General features: G+C 41.1%; 1 protein-coding gene across 1 annotated transcript; it reads right to left on the bottom strand.

The window, feature by feature from the left end:
• Positions 1-4,509: 4,509 nt before the first annotated feature.
• On the bottom strand, positions 4,510-21,292 carry LOC136886821 (uncharacterized transmembrane protein DDB_G0289901-like). Its single transcript, XM_068230950.1, has 3 exons — positions 21,206-21,292; positions 6,618-8,051; positions 4,510-4,956 (listed from the first exon to the last, which is right to left on the bottom strand). The coding sequence occupies exons 1-3, from the start codon at positions 21,290-21,292 to the stop codon at positions 4,615-4,617; spliced, it is 1,863 nt and encodes a 620-aa protein (XP_068087051.1). The 3' UTR covers positions 4,510-4,614.
• Positions 21,293-24,248: the final 2,956 nt, after the last annotated feature.

Below are 24,248 nucleotides of genomic sequence, written 5' to 3'. Positions count from 1 at the left end.
TACACCCATAAATGTGTACTGTAACTAATGATAGGAATAGAAAACTGTGAAAAGAACAAAACACATTAGAACCATTTTCTCGGCAAATATTGACACCCCAGAAAATAATAATAATAATAATAATAATAATAATAATAATAATAATCGTATGGCCTCAGCTACCGTGTGCAGACATTTCGATTTGACGCCATCTGGCTGTCTGCTCGTCAATTTCGACGTTCCGTTTCACTCTAGGCCCACTATATGGCAGACAGAGTAAACCGGATCTGTCTTGGGCGTCTATGGCTGAGATTTAATGAATTTTGTCGGGTAAATACCAAATGTATCACCAGAGATCTTTTACATGCCGACATCGTACGACATGGAGTATCGAATGGACTTTTTTCCGCCCTTCAAAAATCCGACCACCTCTGCCGGGTTTGAACCCGCTATCTTGGGATCGGGAGGCCGACACTCTACCACGGATCCACAGAGGCAGCTACCCCAGAAAAGTACTACACTGATAGCGAAAACTGATTTTCCAGTATCTTTAACAGTTGATGAGCTGAGATGAACCTTTTAGCTGGCTCTCCCAGTATCTCGTTGACGAGAATCTGGGATCATATCAGGAAGAATTTTGAACTGATAGTGATGACCCCCTCCCCTGTGAACCACGTGACCTTGGCGCGGGGGGGGAGGCTTGCGTGTCCCAATGAAGCAGATAGCCGAGCCGCAAGTGCAACCATATCGGATGGGTATCTGTCGAGATACCAGACTTAACGAATGGTTCATCGAAAAGGGGTGGGGTAGGGGGGTAGCAGCCTTTCGGAAGTTACAAGGGCGGTAGTCTAGATGATTAACTGATATGGCCTTGTAATAATACTCAGCATGACTTAGCTGTGTTGATACTGCTACATGGCTGAAAGCAACGGAAAACTACAGCCGTAACTAATTCCCGAGGATGTACAGTTGTCTCTGTATGAATTATGTACTGATGATGGCTTCCTTGTGGTAGGTTAGAGAATCTGAAAATGAAGATGGATAGACTGAAGTTAGATGTAGTTGGTTTAAGTGAAGTACGTTGGCAGGAAGAGCAGGATTTTTGGTCAGGCGACTACAACAGGGGAAATGCAGAAGTTGGTTTAATAATGAATAAGAAAATAGGGCAGTGGGTAAGCTACTACGGCCAGCATAGTGAAAGGATTATTGTTGTCAAGGTAGACACCAAACCAATGCCCACAATAATAGTGTAGGTCTATATGCTACTAGTTCAGACAATGATGAAGAAATCGAAAGAATATATGAAGAGATGCAAGATTTAATATAGTAAGTAAAAGGTGTCGAGAATCTAATTGTGATGAGAGACTGGAATGCAGTGGTAGGCGAAGGAAGAGAAAGTAATATAGTAGGAGAATTTGGATTGGGATAAAGGAATGAAAGAGGAAGTCGTCCCGTTGAATTCTGCACCGATTGTAATTTAGTCCTTGCTAATACTTGGTTCAAACACCACAAAAGACTGCTGTATACGTGGACAAGACCTGGAGGTACTGGAAGGTATCAAATAGACTTCATTATGATTAGGTAGAGATTCAGAAACCAGGTGTTGGATTGCAAAACTTTCCCAGGAACAGACGTGGACTCAGACCACAACTTGTTGGTCATGAAATGCCACATGAAGTTTGAAGAAATGGAAGGAAGAAGAAGTACAAAGAGGTGGGATCTAGACAAGTTGAAAGAAAAGAGTGTGAGGGACTGTTTCAAGGAACATGTTGCACAAGGACTAAATAAAAAGGCTGAAGGAAACACAATAGAAGAAGAATGGACAGTCGTGAAGAATGAGGTCTCCAGGGCTGCCGAAGAAATGATAGAAAGAAAGGAACGATCGCCTAAAAATCAATTGATAACTCAGGAGATACTAGACCTGATTGATGAACGACGAAAGTACAATGCGAGAAATGAAGAGGGCAAAAAGGAAGACTGGCTGAAGAAGCAGTGCAAGAATGTTGAAGGTTGTATGGTCCTAGGAAAGGTAGATGCTGCATAGAGGAAAATCAAGGAAACGTTTGGAGAAGGGAAAACTAGGTGTATGAATATTAAGAGCTCTAGGAAAAGACCCGCACCAGGCCTCTCCGGAGGCCACATGCCATTATTATTATTAAGAGCTCAGATGGAAAACCACTTCTAGGGAAAGAAGACAAGTCAGAAAGATAGCAGGAATATATCCAACAGTTGTATCAGGGTAAAAGTTCGTCTATCGTGTAAGATCTCTCAACGAATTGTACGCTACTTTGGACATATAATGCGCCGAGATGGTAGTCTACAAAAGCTGATTGTTGAGGGCAAAGTCCAGGGAACCAGACAACGAGGACGAATACCAACGCGATGGATTGACATGGTGAACGCTCCCCTACAGTGTTCTCTCAGAGTAACCACATTGAAAGCTTTAGATAGGGAAGAATGGCGGAGTATGGTTCATCGGCTAGAGGGCTGAATGTTATGATAGTCACGACGCCTCAGTCATGAGGCAAAACGAAGAAGAAGAAGAAGAAGAAGAAGAAATAACGTAGATGATATGGTTCTGGAACAAGAAGAGCCTGTTGATGCTGATGAAATGGGAGACCCAATTTTGAGGTAAAAATTTGACAGAGCTTTGAGAAACCGAAATAGGAACAAGGTACCTGTATTGATGACATTCCCTCTGAATTACTGAGTGCCTTAAGAGAAACCAGCATGGCGAGGTTCTTCCATTTAGTGTGTAAGATGTATGAGACAGGAGAAGTGCCATCCGATTTTCGGAAGAATGATGTTATACCTATTCCTAAGAAAGCCGGTGCTGACAAGTGTGAATACTACCCCACCATTAGTTTAATATCTCACGCCTGCAAAATTTTAACACGTATTATTTACAGAAGAGTAACCTCCGTGGCTCAGACGGCAGCTCGTCGGCCTCTCACTGCTGGGTACCGTGGTTCAAATCCCGGTGTCTCCATGTGAGATGTGAGATTTGTGGTGGACAAAGCGGAGGCGGGACGGGTTTTTCTCCGGGTAATCCGGTTTTCTCTGTCATCTTTCATTCCAGCAACACTCTCCATTCTAATTTTCATAGCATCTATCAGCCATTAATAAATCACTTCGGGATTGGTGACCCCATCGTACTAATAGCCTCTACATGCTTCATTCATTACATCCCTGGCCCGGTCAATGACTGGAAAACAGATTGTAGGTTTTCATTTACGGAAGAATGGAAAGACAAGTTGAAACTGAGTTGGGAGAAGATCAGTTTGGCTTCAGAAGAAATGTAGAAACACGTGAAGCAATCCTGACTTTACGTTTGATCTTAGAGGATCAAGTTAATAAGGACAAGCCCACATACATGGCGTTCGTAGATCTTGAAAAGGCATTCGATAATGCTGATTGGACCAAACTATTTGAGATTCTGAAAGTGATCGGGATCAACAACCGAGAAAGGAGAGTTATCTACAATCAGTATAAAAGTCAGTCTGCAGTGATAAGAATCGAGGGCTTTGAAAAAGAGGCAACAATCCTGAAAGGAGTGAGGCAAGGCCGCAGTTTGTCCCCTCTCGTTTTCAATGTTTACATAGAACAGGCAATAAAGGAAATCAAAGTGGAATTTGGGAAGGGGATCACAATTCAAAGAGAGAAAATCAAAACCCTGTGATTTGCTGGTGATATTATTATTTTATCTGAGACTGCAGAAGATCTGGAGAAATTGCTGAATGCTATGGAGAGAATCTTGGGTAAGGATGAAAATAAAGTCCAAAACAAAAGTAATAGAGTGCAGTAGAACGAAGTCAGGTGATGCACGAAATATTAAATTAGGAAGTAGATGAATATTGTTACTTGGGTAGTAAATAACTAAGGATGGGAGAAGCAAGGAGGACATAAAATGCAGACTAGCACAAGCAAAGAAGGCCTTTCTTAAGAAAAGAAATTTGCTCACTTCGAACATTGATATAGGAATTAGAAAAACGTCTTTGAAGAGTTTCATATGGAGCGTGGCATTGTATGGAAGTGAAACATGGACGATAACTAGCTCAGAAAGGAAGAGAATAGAAGCCTTCGAATTGTGGTGTTACAGAAGAATGCTGAGGTGAAATGGATAGATCGAATTAAGAATGAAGAGATAATCGAATTGGTGAGAGGAGATCGATTTGGGTAAATTTGACAAGAAGAAGAGATAGAATGGTAGGACACATCTTAAGACACACGGGACCCTTGCAGTTGGTTTTTGAAGGAAGTGTACGCGGTAAGAACGGTAGGGGTAGACCAAGGTATGAATATGACAAGCAGATTAGAGCAGATGTAGGATGCAACAATTACGTAGAAATGAAAAGGTTAGCACAGGATAGGGTGGCATGGAAAGCTGCATCAAACCAGTCTATGGACTGATAACTCAAACAACAACAGTGATGATCCAATAATTTCACAGATATGATGGGCTCCCAGATTGCCTGACTTTACGCCACCACACTTATTCTTGTAGGGTTACCTTAAAGAGATACACACGTCTTTCCTAAAGAACTTTATTTTGTATTCATTTGGATAAATTGGAGAAGTTATGGCATTGTTGAATATTTCATATAGTTATAGAGTATACAGTGTCAAAAGTCAGCTTTAATGTGTGTTATATGTCCCGCTGTAGCACTGGTTGAAGTCACTTATGAGCTGTTGGCCTCTTGACGCCATTCCAGCTATTTGCCCAGCAACACAGGCACCCATCTCTATTTTCATTTGGGCCATTTGTGCGAGCGCCATCGCTCCCATGCCCGCGGTCTCGGCAGCCAGTTGCCCTTCCCTCATAGTAGCAGTTGTCTTCACTTGCACATAACACGGTTCAGCCAATAGAAAATGTTTCACGGTACACTCCTTCGTGCCGTTGCCGTAGAAGTATAGGATGCTTAGCGCGGCATCGACCTTCTCCATGAATTTCTGTGTCATCGCCTCCATTTTCCGCAACTGAAAACAGCAATTAAAATGTTACTATACAAACATAATCTATATAAACCAAATTACAATTTTGTCTGTACACTTGCAATTTGTGTCTCATCCTTCGTTTTTATCTCGGATGAGGCGCTCAAAAGTCATTATCCCTGTCTGTCGTAAGGGGCGACTAAAAGGGGCCCCAGGGGCGTGGGTTGGAGACCACGGGACCCTTAGCTGAGTGGTGGCATTGCGTGCCTTTACTTTTGCCAGGCTCTTCACTTTCGTTTATCCTATCCGACCTCCCTCGGCCAACTCTTGTTCTTTTCAGACCTCAACGTTATAAAGTTCCCGAGGCCTAGGGAGTTGCATTTTCACGCCCTTCGTGGCTCTTGTCTTTCTTTGACCGATACCTTCATGTTTCGAAGTGTCGGATCCCTTCCAGTTTTTTTTTCTCTGATTAGTGTTATATAGAGGATGGTCCAACTCGTTGGCTGAATGGTCAGCGTACTGGCCTTCGGTTCAGAGGGTCCCGGGTTCGATTCCCGGCCGGGTCGGGGATTTTAATCGCTTCTGATTAATTCTTCTGGCTCGGGGACTGGGTGTATATGTCCGTCCCAACACTCTCCTCATCATATTCAGACAACATACTGCACTACCAACCACCACAGCAACACGCAATAGTGCTTACATCCCTCCATAGAGGGTTGGCGTCAGGAAGGGCATCCGGCCGTAGAAACGGGGCCAGATCCACATGTGCGACGCAGTTCGCACCCGCGACCCCACAGGTGTGGGAAAAAGCGGCAGGAAAAGAAGAAGAAGAGTGTTATATAGAGGATGGTTGCTCAGTTGTACTTCCTTTTAGAACAACAATCACTACCACCACTGTCACCAGGATTAAATGTATAGATTCACTGTCGCTAGCCAAAGTACTGTACATAAAATAGGTAATACAAGTCAAGGAGCCATTTTAAGTCCATGGCGTAGGAAGCCATTTTTGTTCCCAGACACGAAGAGCCACATTCAGTCCGTAATATCCGGAAGTGTTTGTCTGTGTGCGATGCCCAGCCAAATCTACGGCACGCAGAGAAATGAAATTTTAACAAAGACGTGTTCTTAGGTGATTTCTGTAATATCCCAACACACGTTAGATGTCTGCGTGCCGTAGATTTCGCTGGGCATGGCGCGCGCACACACAAATACACACTTCCTTTTATTATTATAGATGTTCTTTTATATTATACCGGTATATTAACTATAGAAAGTAGCAATGTTAAAAAAAAAATAATGGGTTCGAACCCCACTATCGGCAGCCCTGAGTATTATTTTCCTTGGTTTCCCATTTTCACACGGGGCTGTACTATAATTAAGGCCACGGCCGCTTCCTTCCCGCTCCTAACCCTTCCCTATCCCATCATCGCCATAAAACGACCTATCTGTGTTGGTGCGACGTAAAGCAAATTGTAATTGTAAAAAATAATGTATTTCATGCAATTTATATAAAAACTATGTGTGTTAATAAATATATATACTGTACTTTCTATTTTGCTTTAAAGTAAGTAGTTTAAAAACATCTAACGGTTGAATTAATAAACGCGGGCGAAGCCGCGGGTACATGCTAGTGCCAAATATGAGAAAGATTACAGAGTAAATGATGCATATATGGATTAATCTACCCTCTAACGCTAACTATTTACCTGCACTTTTCCGCATTCAGAAATCCCGCTCCTTAAGGTGGCTACATAGTTCGTCAGCTTCTCGTTCCCTTGCTTCTTACAGCCTTCCGAGTTGCTGCTGTGGTTCTCTGCTGCACCCTCGTTGTGCGAGTTGCTGCTGTGGTTCTCAGCTGCACCCTCGTTGTGCGAGTTGCTGCTGTGGTTCTCTTCTGCCCCTTCGTTATGCGAGTTGCTGCTGTGGTTCTCTGCTGCCCCCTCGTTGTGCGAGTTGCTGCTGTGGTTTTCTGCTGCCCCCTCGTGGTGCGAGTTGCTGCTGTGGTTCTCTGCTGCCCCTTCGTTGTGCGAGTTGCTGCTGTGGTTCTCTGCTGCCCCTTCGTTGTGCGAGTTGCTGTTGTGGTTCTCTGCTGCCCCTTCGTTGTGCGAGTTGCTACTGTGGTTCTCTACTGCCCCTTCGTTGTGCGAGTTGCTGCTGTGGTTCTCTGCTGCCCCTTCGTTGTGCGAGTTGCTGTTGTGGTTCTCTGCTGCCTCCTCGTTGTGCTGCGCAATCTCGTTCATCTTGGCTGATATACCATCCATGAAATTTTGTATTTGTTGCTCAGCTGCGTGGATGCCACCTTCTACCATGGTTTTCACGCCACTGCGCACTTTGTTGGCTCCGTCTATCATTTGTTTCATGATTTCATTCACGGCATTGACCCAAATGCCTGCAGCGTCACCTATATTTATTCCGTGAGAACCAGTTGTACCACTGGCACCAGACCAGCCGTTCCCAGTTGCTTCGATACTGCCTGCACCAACATAACTGGATGCATCACCATAACCAGTTCCCCCAGAACCAACTGCACCACCATAACCAGTTGCACCGCCCGCACCAGATCCACTGTTACCAGCTGAACCACCATAACCAGTTGCACCGCCCGCACCAGATCCACTGTTACCAGCTGAACCACCATAACCAGTTGCACCGCCCGCACCAGATCCACTGTTACCAGCTGAACCGCCATAACCAGTTGCACCGCCCGCACCAGATCCACTGTTACCAGCTGAATCACCATAACCAGTTGCACCGCCCGCACCAGATCCACTGTTACCAGCTGAATCACCATAACCAGTTGCACCGAGCGCACCAGATCCACTGTTACCTGCTGTATCACCATAACCAGTTGCACCGCCCGCACCAGATCCACTGCTGCCAGCTGCCCCAGAACCAGATCCTCCACTACCAAATACACCACTTATACCAGCTGTACCATCAGTACCAGTTCGACCGAAACCAAATAGATTACCCACACGTAATAGACCACTAGTACCAGTTGTCCCAGAACCAGCTGCTCCACCACCACCACCACCACCACCCAATAGACCACTTGTACTAGTTCCACTACGTGATGTACCACCAGTGCCAGCTCGACCGATACCAAATGTAGTGCTGAAGAAGGGAAAGACAGTCTGTACCTGTAAAGAAAAATAGAAAATAGTGAATGGGGTTGAGTTTTGGAGGACAGTATGGTCACACTTGATTACCCCATCAATAAACGGTCTGTGTTTGCTTAAATCGCCTGTTCTTGTCGCACTTCCTATCTCAGAGAAGCAAGATTCATCTTTGTGACTCCAGTACTGCCATTATTGGTGGATGCATAAGTATGAGAGCCAACGTCCAGCCCCTTGGCTGAACACTCACCGTCATGGCCTTTGGTACAGAGGGCACCGAGTTTGATTCCCGGCTGGGTCGGGGATTTTAATCTTAAAATGATTCATTTCCTTCACTTAGGGACCGACTGTTTGTGCTGTCCCAAACATCCCTGAAACTCACAACGCTATCATCCACTACAGTAAGGCCTATATTACACTATCACATTTCTATGTCAGAAATTTGGTAAAGCTTATGTAGTCAGGTCCAGGATTTTGATGACCTAAATATCTTTAAGAAATGATTTATAAAATGACGGCAGAAATCCAGCAAAATTATCCGAAAACGTTAAAAAACACACAAAATGTAAATGAAATTTAACAATCAACTTATTAGACATTATAATTACGCTTTTGGAATTTTCCAGTGTCAAGAAAACAACGTGAAATTCTTTACGTTTCGCAGAGAAATTTGCTCCCGCGTCTTCAGAAGAAAATATCGACTGTTCCCGAGGTAAGACTTCTCCAACATTTCCAAGAAGTAAGTGGTGAACAAAGTTTCTTTAGTCCCTAGACTGACAAAGCGTTGTGAAGATTCTCAAGTCTCCGTATTCTTCTTTACTTCAAGTTGTGATAATATTCAATTTCAGACCCTTAAATGCTTCAAACTCCTCAAACTTGTAAGGAAATTACTCAAAGAGTATAAAATATTCTAATATATCCCATAAAATGACCATTTAATTTTAGAAAATGACCTAAAAATACAAAGTGACAAAAATGACCTAGTAAATTAGCATTTATACAATGTGGGGACTATCATCATGATTTCTGTACAAGTTAGCAGGGGCGATTTCTCCGAGCATGCTACGCTTGCTGCGCAAGCGCAATATATTTCTAAAGCAGGCGAGTTAAAAAATTACAATATGTACCGTATCTGTAATAGATCTGCATTATACAAATCGCATGTTGCATATATCTTGGCGAGTCCAGCGAGGCTTGCTCGTGTCTTAAGAGCTTCAGCGGGGCTGTCGACACAGCGAGAAATGTATGCGCGCGCAGATTTCTTCTCTCCAAGGCCGGTTGCAAGCTGTTACGTTTGTAATGTGTAGATGGAAGCTCTGGTCTGAGAGCTACAGAGCTAGTGTGTTGTGTCAGTGAGTAGTGTACTGTAAGTTCCTGATCATCTATTCCGAATGATTTGGCGTGCTGCAATGGGTTCCGAACCGTGCATTATTGACAGCTTGTTATCAAATCCATTTTCTCGGAGGACTATCCAAGATTTAAAGACACAGCGCAGGGAGAAAAATAGAGAATATGTACGTTCGTTCTCTGTATCTCAATATAATAATACGCCCTGGTTGACAGGGTCCAAGAAACTGAATAGACTGTTTTGCTGGCCGTGTTTACTATTTTCTGCTGATAACGGTGTATGGTGTAAAAGTGGCTTTGACAATTTGAACACCCTGACACTGTCCATTACAAGACATGAGAAATCTGCAAACCATATGAAGTGTTTCTTGCAGTTAAATAGCTTTGGGCGTACAAGGATCGACCACCAGCTGGATGAACAGAAACGCATCAGTGACCAACTTCATAATGAAAAGGTAAAGAAAAATCGTGACATACTTAAACGACTGATCGATGCAGTGGTTTTTTTTTTAGCAAAACAGGAACTACCATTTCGCGGACATGACGAGTCTGCAACTTCCGTAAACAGAGGGAATTACATCGAACTTCTACAAATTATAAGTTAATATGATCCTCTTCTGGCAGCTCATCTGAAAGACTCAACCATTTTTAGAGGGACGTCGTCTGCAATCCAAAATGATTTAATAGCAGAAATAAGTTCAGTAATCGTGAGAAGAATAAAGGAGGAGCTCAAACAAGCAACTTTTGTGGCAATAATGTTGGACGAAACGTCCGATATTATTGATAAGTCACAACTCTCTACCTTACTCCGTTTTGTAGATGAAAGTGGTGAAATTCAAGAGAGATTTCTTGGTTTTGCTGACGTTAGTAAAGATCGCACTGCTGGAGTCCTCTTAAATCATGTTCGTGCTATTTTGAAAGAGTTCAGTTGTGAGGAAAAGATTGTGGCTCAAACATATGACGGTGCTGCTGTCTTAGCCGGTCATGTGAATGGGCTTAATAAACTACTTCAAGACCAATATCTATATGCGACATTTGTGCATTGTTATAGCCACCTATTGAATTTAACACTACAGCAGTCTGCTTCAAAAATCAAAGAATGTACAATTTTCTTCCAAACAATGTCAGGACTTGCTGCTTTTTTTTTTTTCAAAGTCTACCAAGAGAACAGCTGCTCTTCGAGATTTTGTTCAGAAGAAGTTGCCAACAGTAGCACCAACGAGATTATATTTTGCTTCACGTCTTATTAATACTGTGAAGGAATATTATGATACGCTGGTGAAATTCTTTCAACATGTACAGAACACTTCAGACAACTGGGATGAAGACACTACATTGAAAGTATAAGGATTTTTGTTCTTCTTACTTAAGTTCAACACTAGATTTCTGCTGGCAGTGTTCTCCAAGATTTTTTCATTCTCCGCTACTGTGTTCAATATTTTACAAACAAAAAGTCGGGATATTCAGTACTGTGGATCTTTTTAAATATCCAGTCTATGAGAGATGAAGATTTTGATAGTTTGTATGGACATGATACTGAAATTGATGTTTATGGAGGACAGCCGTGCTCTGAAAATCGAAGAATTAGTGATGAACCAGAAAAATAAAAAAACAAACGTCTATTCAATGAAATTGACAATGTACTTGTCCAAATAGGAGAGCGTTTAAAATGCATAAAGAAATTTGTGTTCTTCTCGCTGTTGGATTGTGATTTGTTTGAGAAGCACAGAAATAGGTTTCCAGACAGTGATGTTACTGCCCTAGAAAAGACCTATGGGTCATTTTTCGACATTGTTCGCTTAAAAACCGAATTAAGTGTGATGTAATCATCTTCTGATTTTAAAGAGAAAAGTGTTTCAGACTTAATGCAGTTTATGCATACTAATAAATTGTACATGGGTATGCCAGAAATTTTCTAGCTCATCAAACTTGTAGCAACAATTCCTGCTACTACATCCTCTGCAGAACGTTCTTTTTCAACACTGAGACGCATTAATACATATTGCAGATCGACTCAAGGTCAGGAGAGGCTATCATCATTAGCTACGTTGTCGATTGAAAAAGGATTGCTTGCAAAAATTAGATTACAGTCCTCTTTCTATGATGAAATTATTGATGGTTTTGTAAAGAGAAGCCGCAGAGTAGAGTTTGTTTTCAAGTAGGAAGATCTAATAAATAGTTGCAATTTTTATGTGCACATAGTTTGACGTTTACTTGTTTAAATTATATAATCACTGGCTTGTCATGATTTGTTAATAATTATAAAATGTGTCTGATTGTTGTTCTTTTGGCCATTCTTGAAGGTGTGACGTAACCAGTTTGAATGCATGTTCATGTAACCGATGATTAAAATGTTCATGTGATTTAGCGATTATTGGGTTTATACATTTTATTCATTCAGAACTATGCATGTCCACGCCACCAACTTTCACGAATGGAAGAGCAAGCCTGACTTTCATGACCAGCATTCGCCCCTGCAAGTTAGCAATATCTGTTGTGAACCAGTATTAAAAGATGACATGTCATCCAAATCCTAGCCCTGCTTATAATGATAAAATATTTTACAGGCTGAACTGTGGGCGATCAAATCTGCGATCGAATGGTACAAATCTAACAATAAGAAATCTCGGTTATTAAGTGATTCGCAAGCTGCGTTGAATGCGATAAATAATAAATATAATCTGAATCCAATAGCTGTAGCTATTAGAACCACAGCTCAACAAAGTCCGCACATCTGCTTTGACTGGATTCACGGTCATTGTGGAATATCCGGAAACGAGAAAACTGATCGTCTGGCAAAAGCAGCGGCTACATCTAATTTGGAAATTTCTTACGACTAGAGATGGGCACTATCGACTGAAAACCGCTATCGACTAGTCGGGCGATAGTCCCTTCGAACCATCGACTAAATAGTCGAATGTTTTCAGTCGAACAGAAGTATTCATTACTTCCTGTCGAGAAGACTGAACAGTCGAATGAAAGTATTCATATAACGCAACTAGTCAGTCCATGAAAAACATTCGAATGTTTCCAGTCGAAACTCTCCGTATCAAATGTGGAGAGTCGTACTTTTACGAATTCGGCTCATTTTAACGCAATTTATCAATAATTAGAAATCATTTGTGTAGACACGCATTAAAATCCGATTTACGCACTCGTTCATACACGGGGCTAATAGAGAGATGCCCTTAATACGAACCAACATCATACGAATGGCCTTTCTTGGTGCTAAATGGACAGTGAAACGTAGAAAGACGACAATGAGCCTCTATTCCCGAACAATGTTAACAATAATAATATGTTAAACGCGTTGCTGTAGTACACAATCAAGATATACTGTAGATGAGAACAGCCAAACACAATACTACCGTATTTTCTAGATTATTATTATAGTTATTCAGATTATTATTATTATTATTATTATTATTATTATTATAGTTATACCATAGCGATACGCTATCGTTATACCTTATGTATGAATAGGGCTTAACGTAATTAACATAAACAAATATGCAACGAAATAAAGAGCATATAAACGACAAGAGAAAAACGCCATATATCGTACGTACATATGAAGTTAACATAATTATATATTACATATCCGAAGTGACCATAAACCGATAGTTCCATTCGCTTCCATGTCGCTGTGACTTGAGTGCGACTGAATTCAGTCGACTTGTTTTGTGCTGACTGGACAGTGAAACGTGGAGAGATGCGTGGCGGGAATGCGACTGAATTCAGTCGACTTGTTTTGTGCTGACTGGACAGTGAAGCGTGGAGCGATGCGTGGCGGGAATGCGACTGAATTCAGTCGACTTGTTTTTTAAAGTAGTCGACTGTTACGATAGTTTAAACTATCGACTAGTTCGATAGTTATCAGTCGATAGTGCCCATCTCTACTTACGACAAAACGTCACCTAGCTACGCTAAAAAAATCATAAAGAAGCACGTAATCCATCAATGGAACAACATTTGGACTTCTTCCACTAGAGGCCCAGAGAAATATTCTTCCCTGAGGTATTCAACCGCCTGGAAAGTAACGTGTTTGAAATTACTCAATTTTGACTGGTCATGGCAAATTTGGTTATTATTTTCATCGATTTGGAATCGATCGTCCTGATGGCTACGTGTATCTTTGCGGATCCTCACAAACAGTGGACCACCTACTGTTTGAATGTGCTGCATTTGGAAGAAGAAGGCATGACTTGAACTCTCATTTGAATTATTGCAACATTGCATTATCAAAACCCCTGTATCGTTTGTGTAAGAAGCCTTGCTGTTACAAATATTTTATTAACTTCATCCACTTTATTTTCTCCCGATTAGACACATTAATTCATTTTCATTGTAAAACTGAAAATGTATTTTAACTATAATCCTAGTATACTATGTAAAATAGGGTTCCAAACTGCTTTGGATATTCAGTAATAATAATAATAATAATAATAATATAGCATCTTTGATCACATCTAACTGTTTGTAATATCTGAAGCCATTTCTTTTCAGTTTCTACTCAGTTAATTTATAACTGTTAGGTTCTTCAGTTAGTGATGGGATAATCGAATATAAAATAATTGCCTATTCGATTATTTAATTTTATTCGATTATTCGATTGTACTTGCCATTCGATTATTTTTCGATTATTCATTCGAATCATTGAGGCAGTTGAATAGTGAATGCTTTCGAAATAATCGAATGATAAGTGATGTTATTAAGGCATTTAATTCACTCATTTAGTTTCAACATTTGGAGATACGTTTGGAAAAAGGCGTATATTCGCTTTTTTTCAATCGATTTCCATCCGACCCGAAAAATTGATTCATAATGCATCCAAATATTCTATGCTATACAACTGAAGGATATTTGAAACTCATTCGATTATTTTATTCTATGATTTATTTCATTATCTAAATATAATATGCCAACAGCCGTGTTGAAACACTGGATCCCATGAGAGCTCCGAAGTTAAGCAACATTGGGCGTGGTCGGGATTTGGATGAGTTGCCACGCGATGTTGGTCGGGGGGAGTAAGGGAATGGAGGAGCGGAAAGGAACGGGCCACTCTACCGTACGTAAACTCCGACTCAGGCACACCTCTGCGGAGGTTCGGACCTGCCTTCGGGCAGAATACACCCTTACCTTCTTAAATATAATATAATTTCGTGTGGCTATTTCTAGCATCTGCCATGTGGGGGAGGATAGTGTTATGTGTGAGTTGCAGGGATGTTGGGGACAGCACAAACATCCAGCCCCCGAGGGATTGGAATTAACCAGTGAAGGTTAAAATCCCCGACCCGGCCGGGAATCGAACCCGATAACCTCTGAACCGAAGGCCAGTACGCTGACCATTCAGCCAACGAGTCAGACGATTATCTAAATAATCGGATGAAAGTTATTCGATTATCCCATCACTATGTTCAGTCTGCCGAAACTAATTTTGAGTAAATAAGAAAACATATGGTAACAGAATGATATCTGAAAATGAAACAACTTAATTAAAATAGAATCTAGATAATAATAATAATAATAATAATAATAATAATAATAATAATAATAATAATAATAAATATGGAAAATCGTGGAGCTTTTAGAATAAAAGTAGCCAATCATAAATTTAGGGAGAAACCAAAAAAGACAACTGGTAGGAAGTGGTCGACAGAACGCAAGATGCAACACTGCATTCATGAAAAGATTTTGGGAGGATAAGAAGGCACAAACCATCAAACCAACTAACACGTTCAAACGCGCTCTATGAATGGGCATAACGAAGAAAGAAGAAGAATATATTTACTTTATTTTGTTTATCATGTCATTAGCGAGAAACGTTACATTAAAGAGATAATAATAAAGTACATATATGCATAAAATACGAGTATTTTGAATAATAGAAACATTAATAATTCTTTGGACACATAATGAGAAAGCCTTGTTCGAGACTGCTGAAACTACTGGTACAGTATAATCTCGACTCAAACAATACAGCTGGATGCAAATGGATCAGAAAAATGAGACATCTGAAGGAAATTGGCCTTACACCAGAAGACACCAGAGATAAGACAAAATTAAACAAAAAATCCAGGACACAGACATCCGCTTCACACTCACAAGAAAGAAATTCACAACACGAATATATTCAACACCAGAAAGGGCACGAGTGAAAAAGTATTGGGAGAACCTCAAAGCCCGAACAGTCCCTTCGAAGAGACTTGGATAATGGACTGTCTAAAGTGCCCTGTGAAGTCATGAAATTGAAAGAATAACAACGGCGTGAGGCCTCCGGAGAGGCCTAGTTCAGATCTTTCGAGTTGACGCCGTACGAACGACTTGCGCGTCTATGAGGATGGGGCCGTACCTACGATGAATTGTAATGTTTGGAGATGGCACAGACATCCAAGCCCCGAGCCGGAGGACACCCTCTGTGGGTGGGAGAGGTAGAATAACACCTCCGGTATCCTCTGCCTATCGGAAGAGGTGACTAAAAGGGACCCCAGGGGCTCTGAACTTGGGAGCATGGATTGGCGACCACGAGGCCCTTAGCGGAGTTCTGGCATTGCTTCCACTTATGTCAGACTCCTCACTTTCATCTATCCTATCCGACCTCCCTTGGTCAACTCTTCTTTCCCGACCTCCACGGTATTAGAGCACTTGAGGCCTAGGGAGTCTTTCATTTTCACGCCCTTCATGGCCCTAGTCTTTCCCTGGGCGATATCTTCATTCTTCAAAGTATCTTAGTGTTAATAGAGGATGGTTGCCTAGTTGTACTTCCTCTTAAAACAATAATCGCTGGGCTGAATGGCCCAGACGGTTGAGGCGCTGGCCATCTGACCCCAACTTGGCAGGTTCGATCCTGGCTCAATCCGGTGGTATTTGAAGGTGCTCAGGTTACGGAGCGCAAACATATCTACATCTACGAAATGTCACTGCAATATTTGTCCCAAATGGAACATAATATTTACACAAATGAAGTCTAAAATCTGCGGTAAATTAAGAAATAGTACGAAATATTTTACTTCCAGAGAATAATATGGATACATACTTTACTACCTTTACAACTATTTTTTCTGCTACTTCGCAGCGCATTCGTATGTGTTTTGTTTGTCTAACACTTTCGTGTGTGATGTCTTTGTTCACTGAAGTTGTTTGAATTAATTAGGTGTCGTTTTCTTCATGTTGCTCATTCGTTTTGTGCCCTAACTCATTCATTAAATAATGATATATTTATTGGTCCAGGGATCGTGCTATTTTCCTTTCAACAAAAAAGTAATATATTTACTGGTCCAGGGATCATGCTATTTTGCTGTTTGAACTGGCCGCGCTAGTCATATGAACAAAGCACCGCCGTCTCAATCCTATATACTGCCTGCTCTATGCCATGCGGTTAACATGCTTCTCAGCGTGAGCTCTTAGTGTCACGAACCTCCGCTAGGGGCGCCAGCTAACGCACCCAACTTATCTCCGTACCCACGTTATTGTGTTCCAGTGCGTTTTCATCGAGCATTTATGTGTGTGTCTCTGGTTGTAAAATAATTAATTGTTGTGTTCCTCTCTGTATATCAAAGCAGGAAATCCAAATTCTTCAGGTGTGAGGATTCCTGTTATCCCCCAAGTAAAGAACTTTGGGAAAATTGGCTTAACGCTATATCAAGGTAAGGATCAACCAAGGGTAATGAATGGATTCCAACCGATTATTCTCGTGTTTGTAGCCTGAACTTTAGAGGTGGAAATAAAAGATAAAACTAAAAGAAAAATATATTGAAGCCAGAGAGCGTGTCTAGACGGTCTTAAAATTATCCCCATTATCTTCAAACCAGAAAAATTGCTCCACGAAAGACCAGACAGCGACAATATTTCTTCGGAAGAAATATATGATGAAACAAGCTCTTCAACCCCCAGGAAATGCATTGGATGACGAGTACGAAATTCATTTGAACAACGATGCATCAATCCAAGTCAATATTCCAGCGAGGAATCAGACATTACGGGCTCCGATCAAGAATTCTGAGGCTGCGATAACAGCTAATGACTAACCATAATGAAGTTAAAATACCACAGAGACAATTCGAAGACAACCCAGAAATTGATCGTCTGAATAAAGTAAAGGAAGCAGGCAAATATAAAGGGAAAAGGCCGGTTTTTAAAAATCAAATCCATAATTTTCGCAAGACAAACTCCGGGCAGTCAGACCACTCACGCGGTACCATGTGGTGTGGGGAATAGTATCCCAAACGGTTACGAATATGGAAGGAGGACTGGTCTAGTGTCAGCTCCGTCACAAAGTACTCTGGACAGGTAGCCTTAAATGGAAAATGTTGATAGTGTTTGTCGGGATTTCCCAATTAGTGGAGGAAAGACTTAGAGTTGAATGTAAAACTCTCAGACCAACAGAGAGGAGTGTAACAGTAATCGCCGATTAAATGGCTGATTAGGTACGGCTCCTCTACGACCGAACCAGTGACAAGTTCGTTTGCGTGGTCATTGTTCAAGGTGTATGCAGCACAGATATTGTAAAATCTCCTGCTCTCGCGAATAAACGGTTGTGTTTTCTTGTAATCCGACTTTCAAAGAAGTTCTCTAGTCCTGCTGCCTACTTCCTCGTTAAAGGCTTAGAAGTCTCCGACCTATCCCTTTTGGTTCAGAAATGATTACTGTAATGCCTTTCGGCAAAACAATCTAAATTGTGTGCATTTCTATTCAACAGCAGATAAAATACTTACAATGGTTGAATGATGATTTGATTGAGTACGTTAAAATAATTCGGTTGGAATCAAAACGTGAAAAAATGAAGTATCTGACTGATGAGACGGCAGATGCTGTCTCGCTAACTGTGAAATCTATAGTGGAATGTGTGTCTTGTCTGTTACAAAATCGGTTATTTTATTTTCCCATTAGATGATTTTCTGGAGAAGCAATAGAAGCTCTATTTAGTTAAGTGAGATTGGGTGGTGGATGTAATGACACGACGAACGCACGCACTGCATTACGTGCTATAAAACGTATCCTGAAATCTGGTCATGAACAAAGGGTCAGCGAAATAGTGGTAGAATTATTTTCGCGTCCACTTCTGGGAAATAACAGTAAGGAAAGGACTGAAAAGGTGCTCCGTTATTCGTGTCGAGAAAATTATGAAATTTTGTATGTACCATGTAGCAGGGGATGATCCTAATATATCTACTGTAACTGGTAATATTGTATATATTTTACGTTTCTATATCTTAAGCCAAGCTCAAATGTGAAATGTTAGTTTCTGTATGTGCATTATCTTCTCAATTAGTAACATATTAAGGATTATTTTTCATTTTATATTGGTGCTACGGACCAACTCTCATTTAACCAACATGTACTCTGGGTGCGGTAAGTGCTGCCATCTGCAATGTCGCTGTAAACGCAATTCTCGCGGCACAGAGCAGGCAGAATATAGAGATTAAGATGGCGGTGGAACAAAGATAATGAGAATTCACAGACATAGCACTCCCATTTGTTGGTGCTAGCCCTGGACCTCAAGAAAGAAACAAAAGACGGCCCGAGCAGCGGAATACAACATAAGGGAGTCCCGCATACAGCCCCTACGTATACGTATTTCTCTAGTAACGACGGTATTTCTTAATTGACCGCAGATTTTTCACTTCATTTGTGTAAAGGCAATTATCATGTTCCATTTGGGACAAATATTACAGTGATATTTCGTAGATATGTTTGCGCTAAATAACTTGGGCTCAAATACGCCAGCCTCGTGTCGGTAAATTTATTGGCACGTAAAAGAACTCCTGCGGGACTAAGTTCCGGCACCTCGGCGTCTCCGAAATCCGTAAAAGTAGTTAGTGGGACGTAAAGTCAATATCATCATCATCATCATCATCATCATCATCATCTTCATCAAAGCAATAATCACCATCACTACCACCACCATCGCGTCGGAGGAATTAACCAATGAAATTTAAATTCCTTGACCTAGCCGACAATCGAACCCGGAACCTTTTGGACCAAAGTGTGATTTGATAGAATCTGATGATGATCTTTCAAGAACGATATGTCGTTCTGTTTTAAGTATTTAAGTTGGTTTCTTTGTCCGCCTCTGTGGTGTAATGGTTAGTGTGATTAGCTGCCACCCCTGGAGGCCCGGGTTCGATTCCCGCCTCTGCCACGAAATTTTTAAACTGGTACGAGGGCTGGAATGGGGTCCACTCAGCCTCGGGAGGTCAACTGAGTATAGGTGGGTTCGATTCCCGCCTCAGCCATCCTGGAAGTATTTTTCCGTGGTTTCCCACTTCTCCTCCAGGCAAATGCTGGAATGGTACTAAACTTAAGGCCACGGCCGCTTCCTTCCCTCTTCCGTACATATCCCTTCGATACTTATCATCCCCCACAAGGCCCCTGTTCATCATAGCAGGTGAGGCCGCCTGGGCGAGGTACTGGTCCTCCTGCCCAGTTGTAACACCCCGACCCTAAGTCTCACGCTCCAGGTGTCACTGCCCTTGAGATGGTAGAGGTGAGATCCCTCGCTGAGTCCGAGGAGAAACCAACCCTGGAGGGTAAACTGATGAAGATAGAAAGTTGTTTCTTTTCAGATAGAATTTTGTTACCATTATGTTTTCTTTTTCAGGTAGTTTATACGTTTATTTCTTCAAAATTAGTTTCTGCAGACTGAAGAACCAAACATTCATAAATTAACTGAGTCGAAATTGAAAAGAGACGGCTAGAGATATCGCATTTAGAACTAGGCATAACGACGTGGAAGACTAGACGAGTATTCAGTTTAGAGAGTACAAACACTCGGTGATCGAAGTTACCAGCTCGACATGTGTTTTACAGACTGAACTGGCATCCCTCAAGGGGATTTGGCGGTGTTTTAGTCTTTTAAGAGGAATCTGTGTCTTGTAATCGATAGTACACGTTATATTCGACTTGGTTTTGTTTTCAGCTTGTATACCGCCGTCGTAAGATTATTTTTTGAGAATAATAATGTTCTTAATTTCATACTAGAATTTATTACAATATAAGAATTTAAATTGATATTGCATTGAAAAAGGTGCATTTGAAGGCGGATGTGAAAGTAATATTGTTATATTTTGGTGATATGATTTTAGCTCTAAAACATGCACACATCGTCCGTCGCTCTCATTATTAAGGTGAGATAAGTCGTAACATAGTAGACGTACTGCGAAGTGTATCTAGAATGCAAAATAAAGCTTAAAATGAAGCATCTCATTTACACTGAGAGGATGCTCGTGCGATTCGAATTATTTTGGAAGTACAAATTTAAGTTTATTGTAAAACAGGGTGTTGTTATTTGAAATAACTTTAAATATTTTTGGTTTTATTATAGGAATAGAATACATTTATTTATAGTTGATTAGTATCGTGAGAGATAATTGAAAAAAATGAAAATGAAAATAGGTTTTAAAAAGTAGATTAGTATTGTACCTTGTGTATCAGGGTTTATTACAATTGGAATAGAGATTATATTTTTCCCGAATGAAAAACAGCTAATTTATTGTGTTGGTTAATGTGTTGTTGTTATTATTATCAAGAATAATACGTTTGTAATGAAATGTTAGTGGCTTTCCAAGAAATGAATTTAATTCAGTATTTAATGGCAACTTTTGGATTTATTGTTAATTAGATATAATATTTTAAGCGATAAGCTTTAGAATAGGCATTTTACTGTAAGTGTATTAAAAATTGTAGGTTTTAAATTAGCCATAATTTTAATAATGTTACGAATTATTTTAATATGATTTTATAATGGTGTTAAGTAGTTTATTGGAGTGAATTGACGAATACATCGTGCAGAGCTAAAGCTGAGTATGTGAGTTAGCTTCACTATATCTTACCTGCAGGAGGACGACGACTGCTACGGCGAACAGGGCGCTGTGTGAAGCCATGGTGGATTGTGTGCCCTGGGTAGAGACACGACCCATTTTTATACGTATCGTCAACACTTGTAACCTTGCACTTTGCACGAGGAATCTTCTGCTTCAGTGACTTGAAGAAGACGTAAATAACACTTGCAGATTTCTCAACAATGTAATACAAACAAGTGTTTAACAGAATTTCGCAATACTGAAGACTTGAAGGTAGCTGACTTACTTCCGGGAAACTATCATGGGAGAAATACGAGTGCCACTGTTTTATTATGTGGCCCTCCTTGGTCAGATGCACTCAAGGACGACTCTATTTGTAATTTTCTGGTCCATGGAAGGCGCAGAAATCCCTCCAGCACCACAATTCGAAGACATCTATCTTCTTTTGTTTTCTTCACAGCCATAGGTTGTAATGAGGAAGACGATGTCGTTGACTATTCGTCACTTTGTTGCAATGCCTCTATATAACTAGTTCAGTTTTAGCATTGCGGTGCGACCAAGGACTATGTGACGCTCCGCAGTGGTGAATTTTTGATCCAAGGAAGATTAAATCTTGGACATTTTCTGTGCTTTCATTGTTTGCAGTGGTGTCGTTCAGAGCTGTTAGGGGATTTTCGTTTTCTTGATATTTATATGATGATCTACTTTTTCGCATTCAGCTTTGACTCTAAGAAAGAGAAGACAGGCCAACAGGACATAACGAAGGTTGCTGTTATTCTGAACTCCAATTTTCACATCGATGTCAGCAACACTCTAGTTGGAATTTTGGTTTTGCTTATTATCAATTTGCACATACATTAAATAAGGTTGGTGATAAGATTTAACCCTGCCTTAACCCTTTAGCGATCATTATACAGTTTTCATAGCGGTCCCTTGTTTCGCATAAAGCGACTTTATAACATGGTCCAGACGTGCGGGAACTCCCACCTGCCTGAGATATTGCCACAGTTTTTCACGTTGTACACATTGAAACTCTTCACTGTTGTCAATGAAATGGCGTATGGCTTTTAGTGCCGGGAGTGTCCGAAGATATGTTCGGCTCTCCAGGTGCATTGCTTTTAATCTGACGTCGGAAGGTGACCTGCGCGTCGTGATGAGGGTGAAGTGATGACGAAGGCGACACATACACCCAGCCCCCGTGCCAGCGGAAAGATGGTTAAAATTTCCGACCCTGTGGTGAATCGTACCGGGAACCCCTGTGACCAAATGCCAGCACGCTAACCATCTATCCATGGAGCTGGACACTGTATTCTTTCTGGTATTCAGAGTCCATTTTTATAATCCACCTTAGATTTGCGATTTCTAGTCCCACGTCCCTTACGAAAGACTGCTTGTACATCAGGGATCTCACGATCCATAATTGCAGCAATGCGTTTTCATATAGTGGCCTAATTTTTAGCAAAATGTTACTGATTGTGAAATTCAGGCAACTGTGCGATAGCATTCCCTGCGATCCCTTTATTTGAAAAGTGGCACGAAAACAGACTTAGTTTTTTTTAAATATATATATATATATAAGAAGTCTTCTGTCAGTTGGTATTGTTTTGTTCGATAAAGTAGACGGCACAGGTGCTCTGGGCTGTCTGTAGGGGTAAAAAGAGAAACTCAGTCGATTTTGCCAGGCTGCTGTTGGAAAGCGTTGTCTGGGTTTTATGACGCGTTTCTTTTTTTAAAAAGCGAAAACATGTCATTATTACAAAACATGAATTAAAATGAAGATTTTCTTATTCTCCAATTACGGATCCAAGAATGAAATGATCGTCTACGCCAGTACGGACCGTGGATTAACGAAAGGAAGACGGAATACGTCCCTATGACGTCAGATACAGCAGAAACTGAAACTATCGCAAGTTGGTGGCTAAAACCTGCCTCGAACGACGATTTTTTTCCGGGGTGTAGACCCCAGATCACTGATGATGACCAACTTACCGAAGAGGTAAATGCAAGAATTCGGGCTGCATGGATGAAGTGGACAAAGGGCGTCACGTGCAATCGTCGGATGAAAGATAACCTAAAATCCGATCTACCGTACTGTTGTTCACCCCGTTGCTCTTTACGTTGCTGATTGATGGCCGACCACCAGAGAAGAAGAACATCAACCAGGCTTTATGGAGACGAAAAATGGTTAGATGGACAGCTGGCGTCTCCAGGTAGAATCGCATCTCCAGTGAATGAATAAGGAAACAATCTGGTGTACCAATCAAGGAGAAAATATAAGAGGGCCGTTTACAATGGTTCGGGCGTGTGTTCCGATCAGGAGTAGACACCATGGTGAAGTAGTTGGGAGTTGGTGGACAAAGAGGGCGACTGACACTGAGGCAGCGATGGAGTGATACGTTACATGAAGTCCTCAGAAGCGTAAATCTCGACTCTGACATGACCCACGACAGGAAGCAGTGGAGACAGCGAACCCTGCCACCTTGCCAAAGGTAACCTCATTGACCTGAAGACAAAGAAAATGTTACAAAGCGAATTCAGCTAGAAGAACCATGGAAAAATATGATCTGGAACCTTTGTGAAGCGGGGTCCAAGACCATTCCACAGTTTTTTCTCCTTATGCTATGCAACGACAACGTTCTCACTGAAATGAACATTAAAGTATTAAAGATTTGTTTCGTTTTGTTCAATTTGCTCTTGATTATTGTACTTCATTTTTTGTATGCAGTGATCATTAATTTTCACATGGTAAAAACTGATAAAACCTATTTGCTTACTTTATTCATACAGCATGTTGCAGGAGATTACAATAAATGGCTTCGTATACATGCATACGTTACCACTACTTTTTTTCAGCCCTCGTATTTACAACAAAGGGGGAAAAAAGGATTATATTCAAGAGTACAAGTCATACAGTAGATATTACTAGTGAAGTGCCAGAGGGATCATTTCTCACACCCACTCTCTATGATATCTATGTAAATGATCTATATGCAACGTAGTTAAGATCATTACGTTATTTATGTATGCTGATGACGTGGTACTAATCATTGTGCATAAAGAATCGCTGATTGCT

Source organism: Anabrus simplex, chromosome X, assembly GCF_040414725.1.
Source record: "Anabrus simplex isolate iqAnaSimp1 chromosome X, ASM4041472v1, whole genome shotgun sequence".
Lineage (NCBI taxonomy): Eukaryota > Metazoa > Arthropoda > Insecta > Orthoptera > Tettigoniidae > Anabrus > Anabrus simplex.
This window is presented reverse-complemented; position numbering and strand designations above follow the sequence as displayed.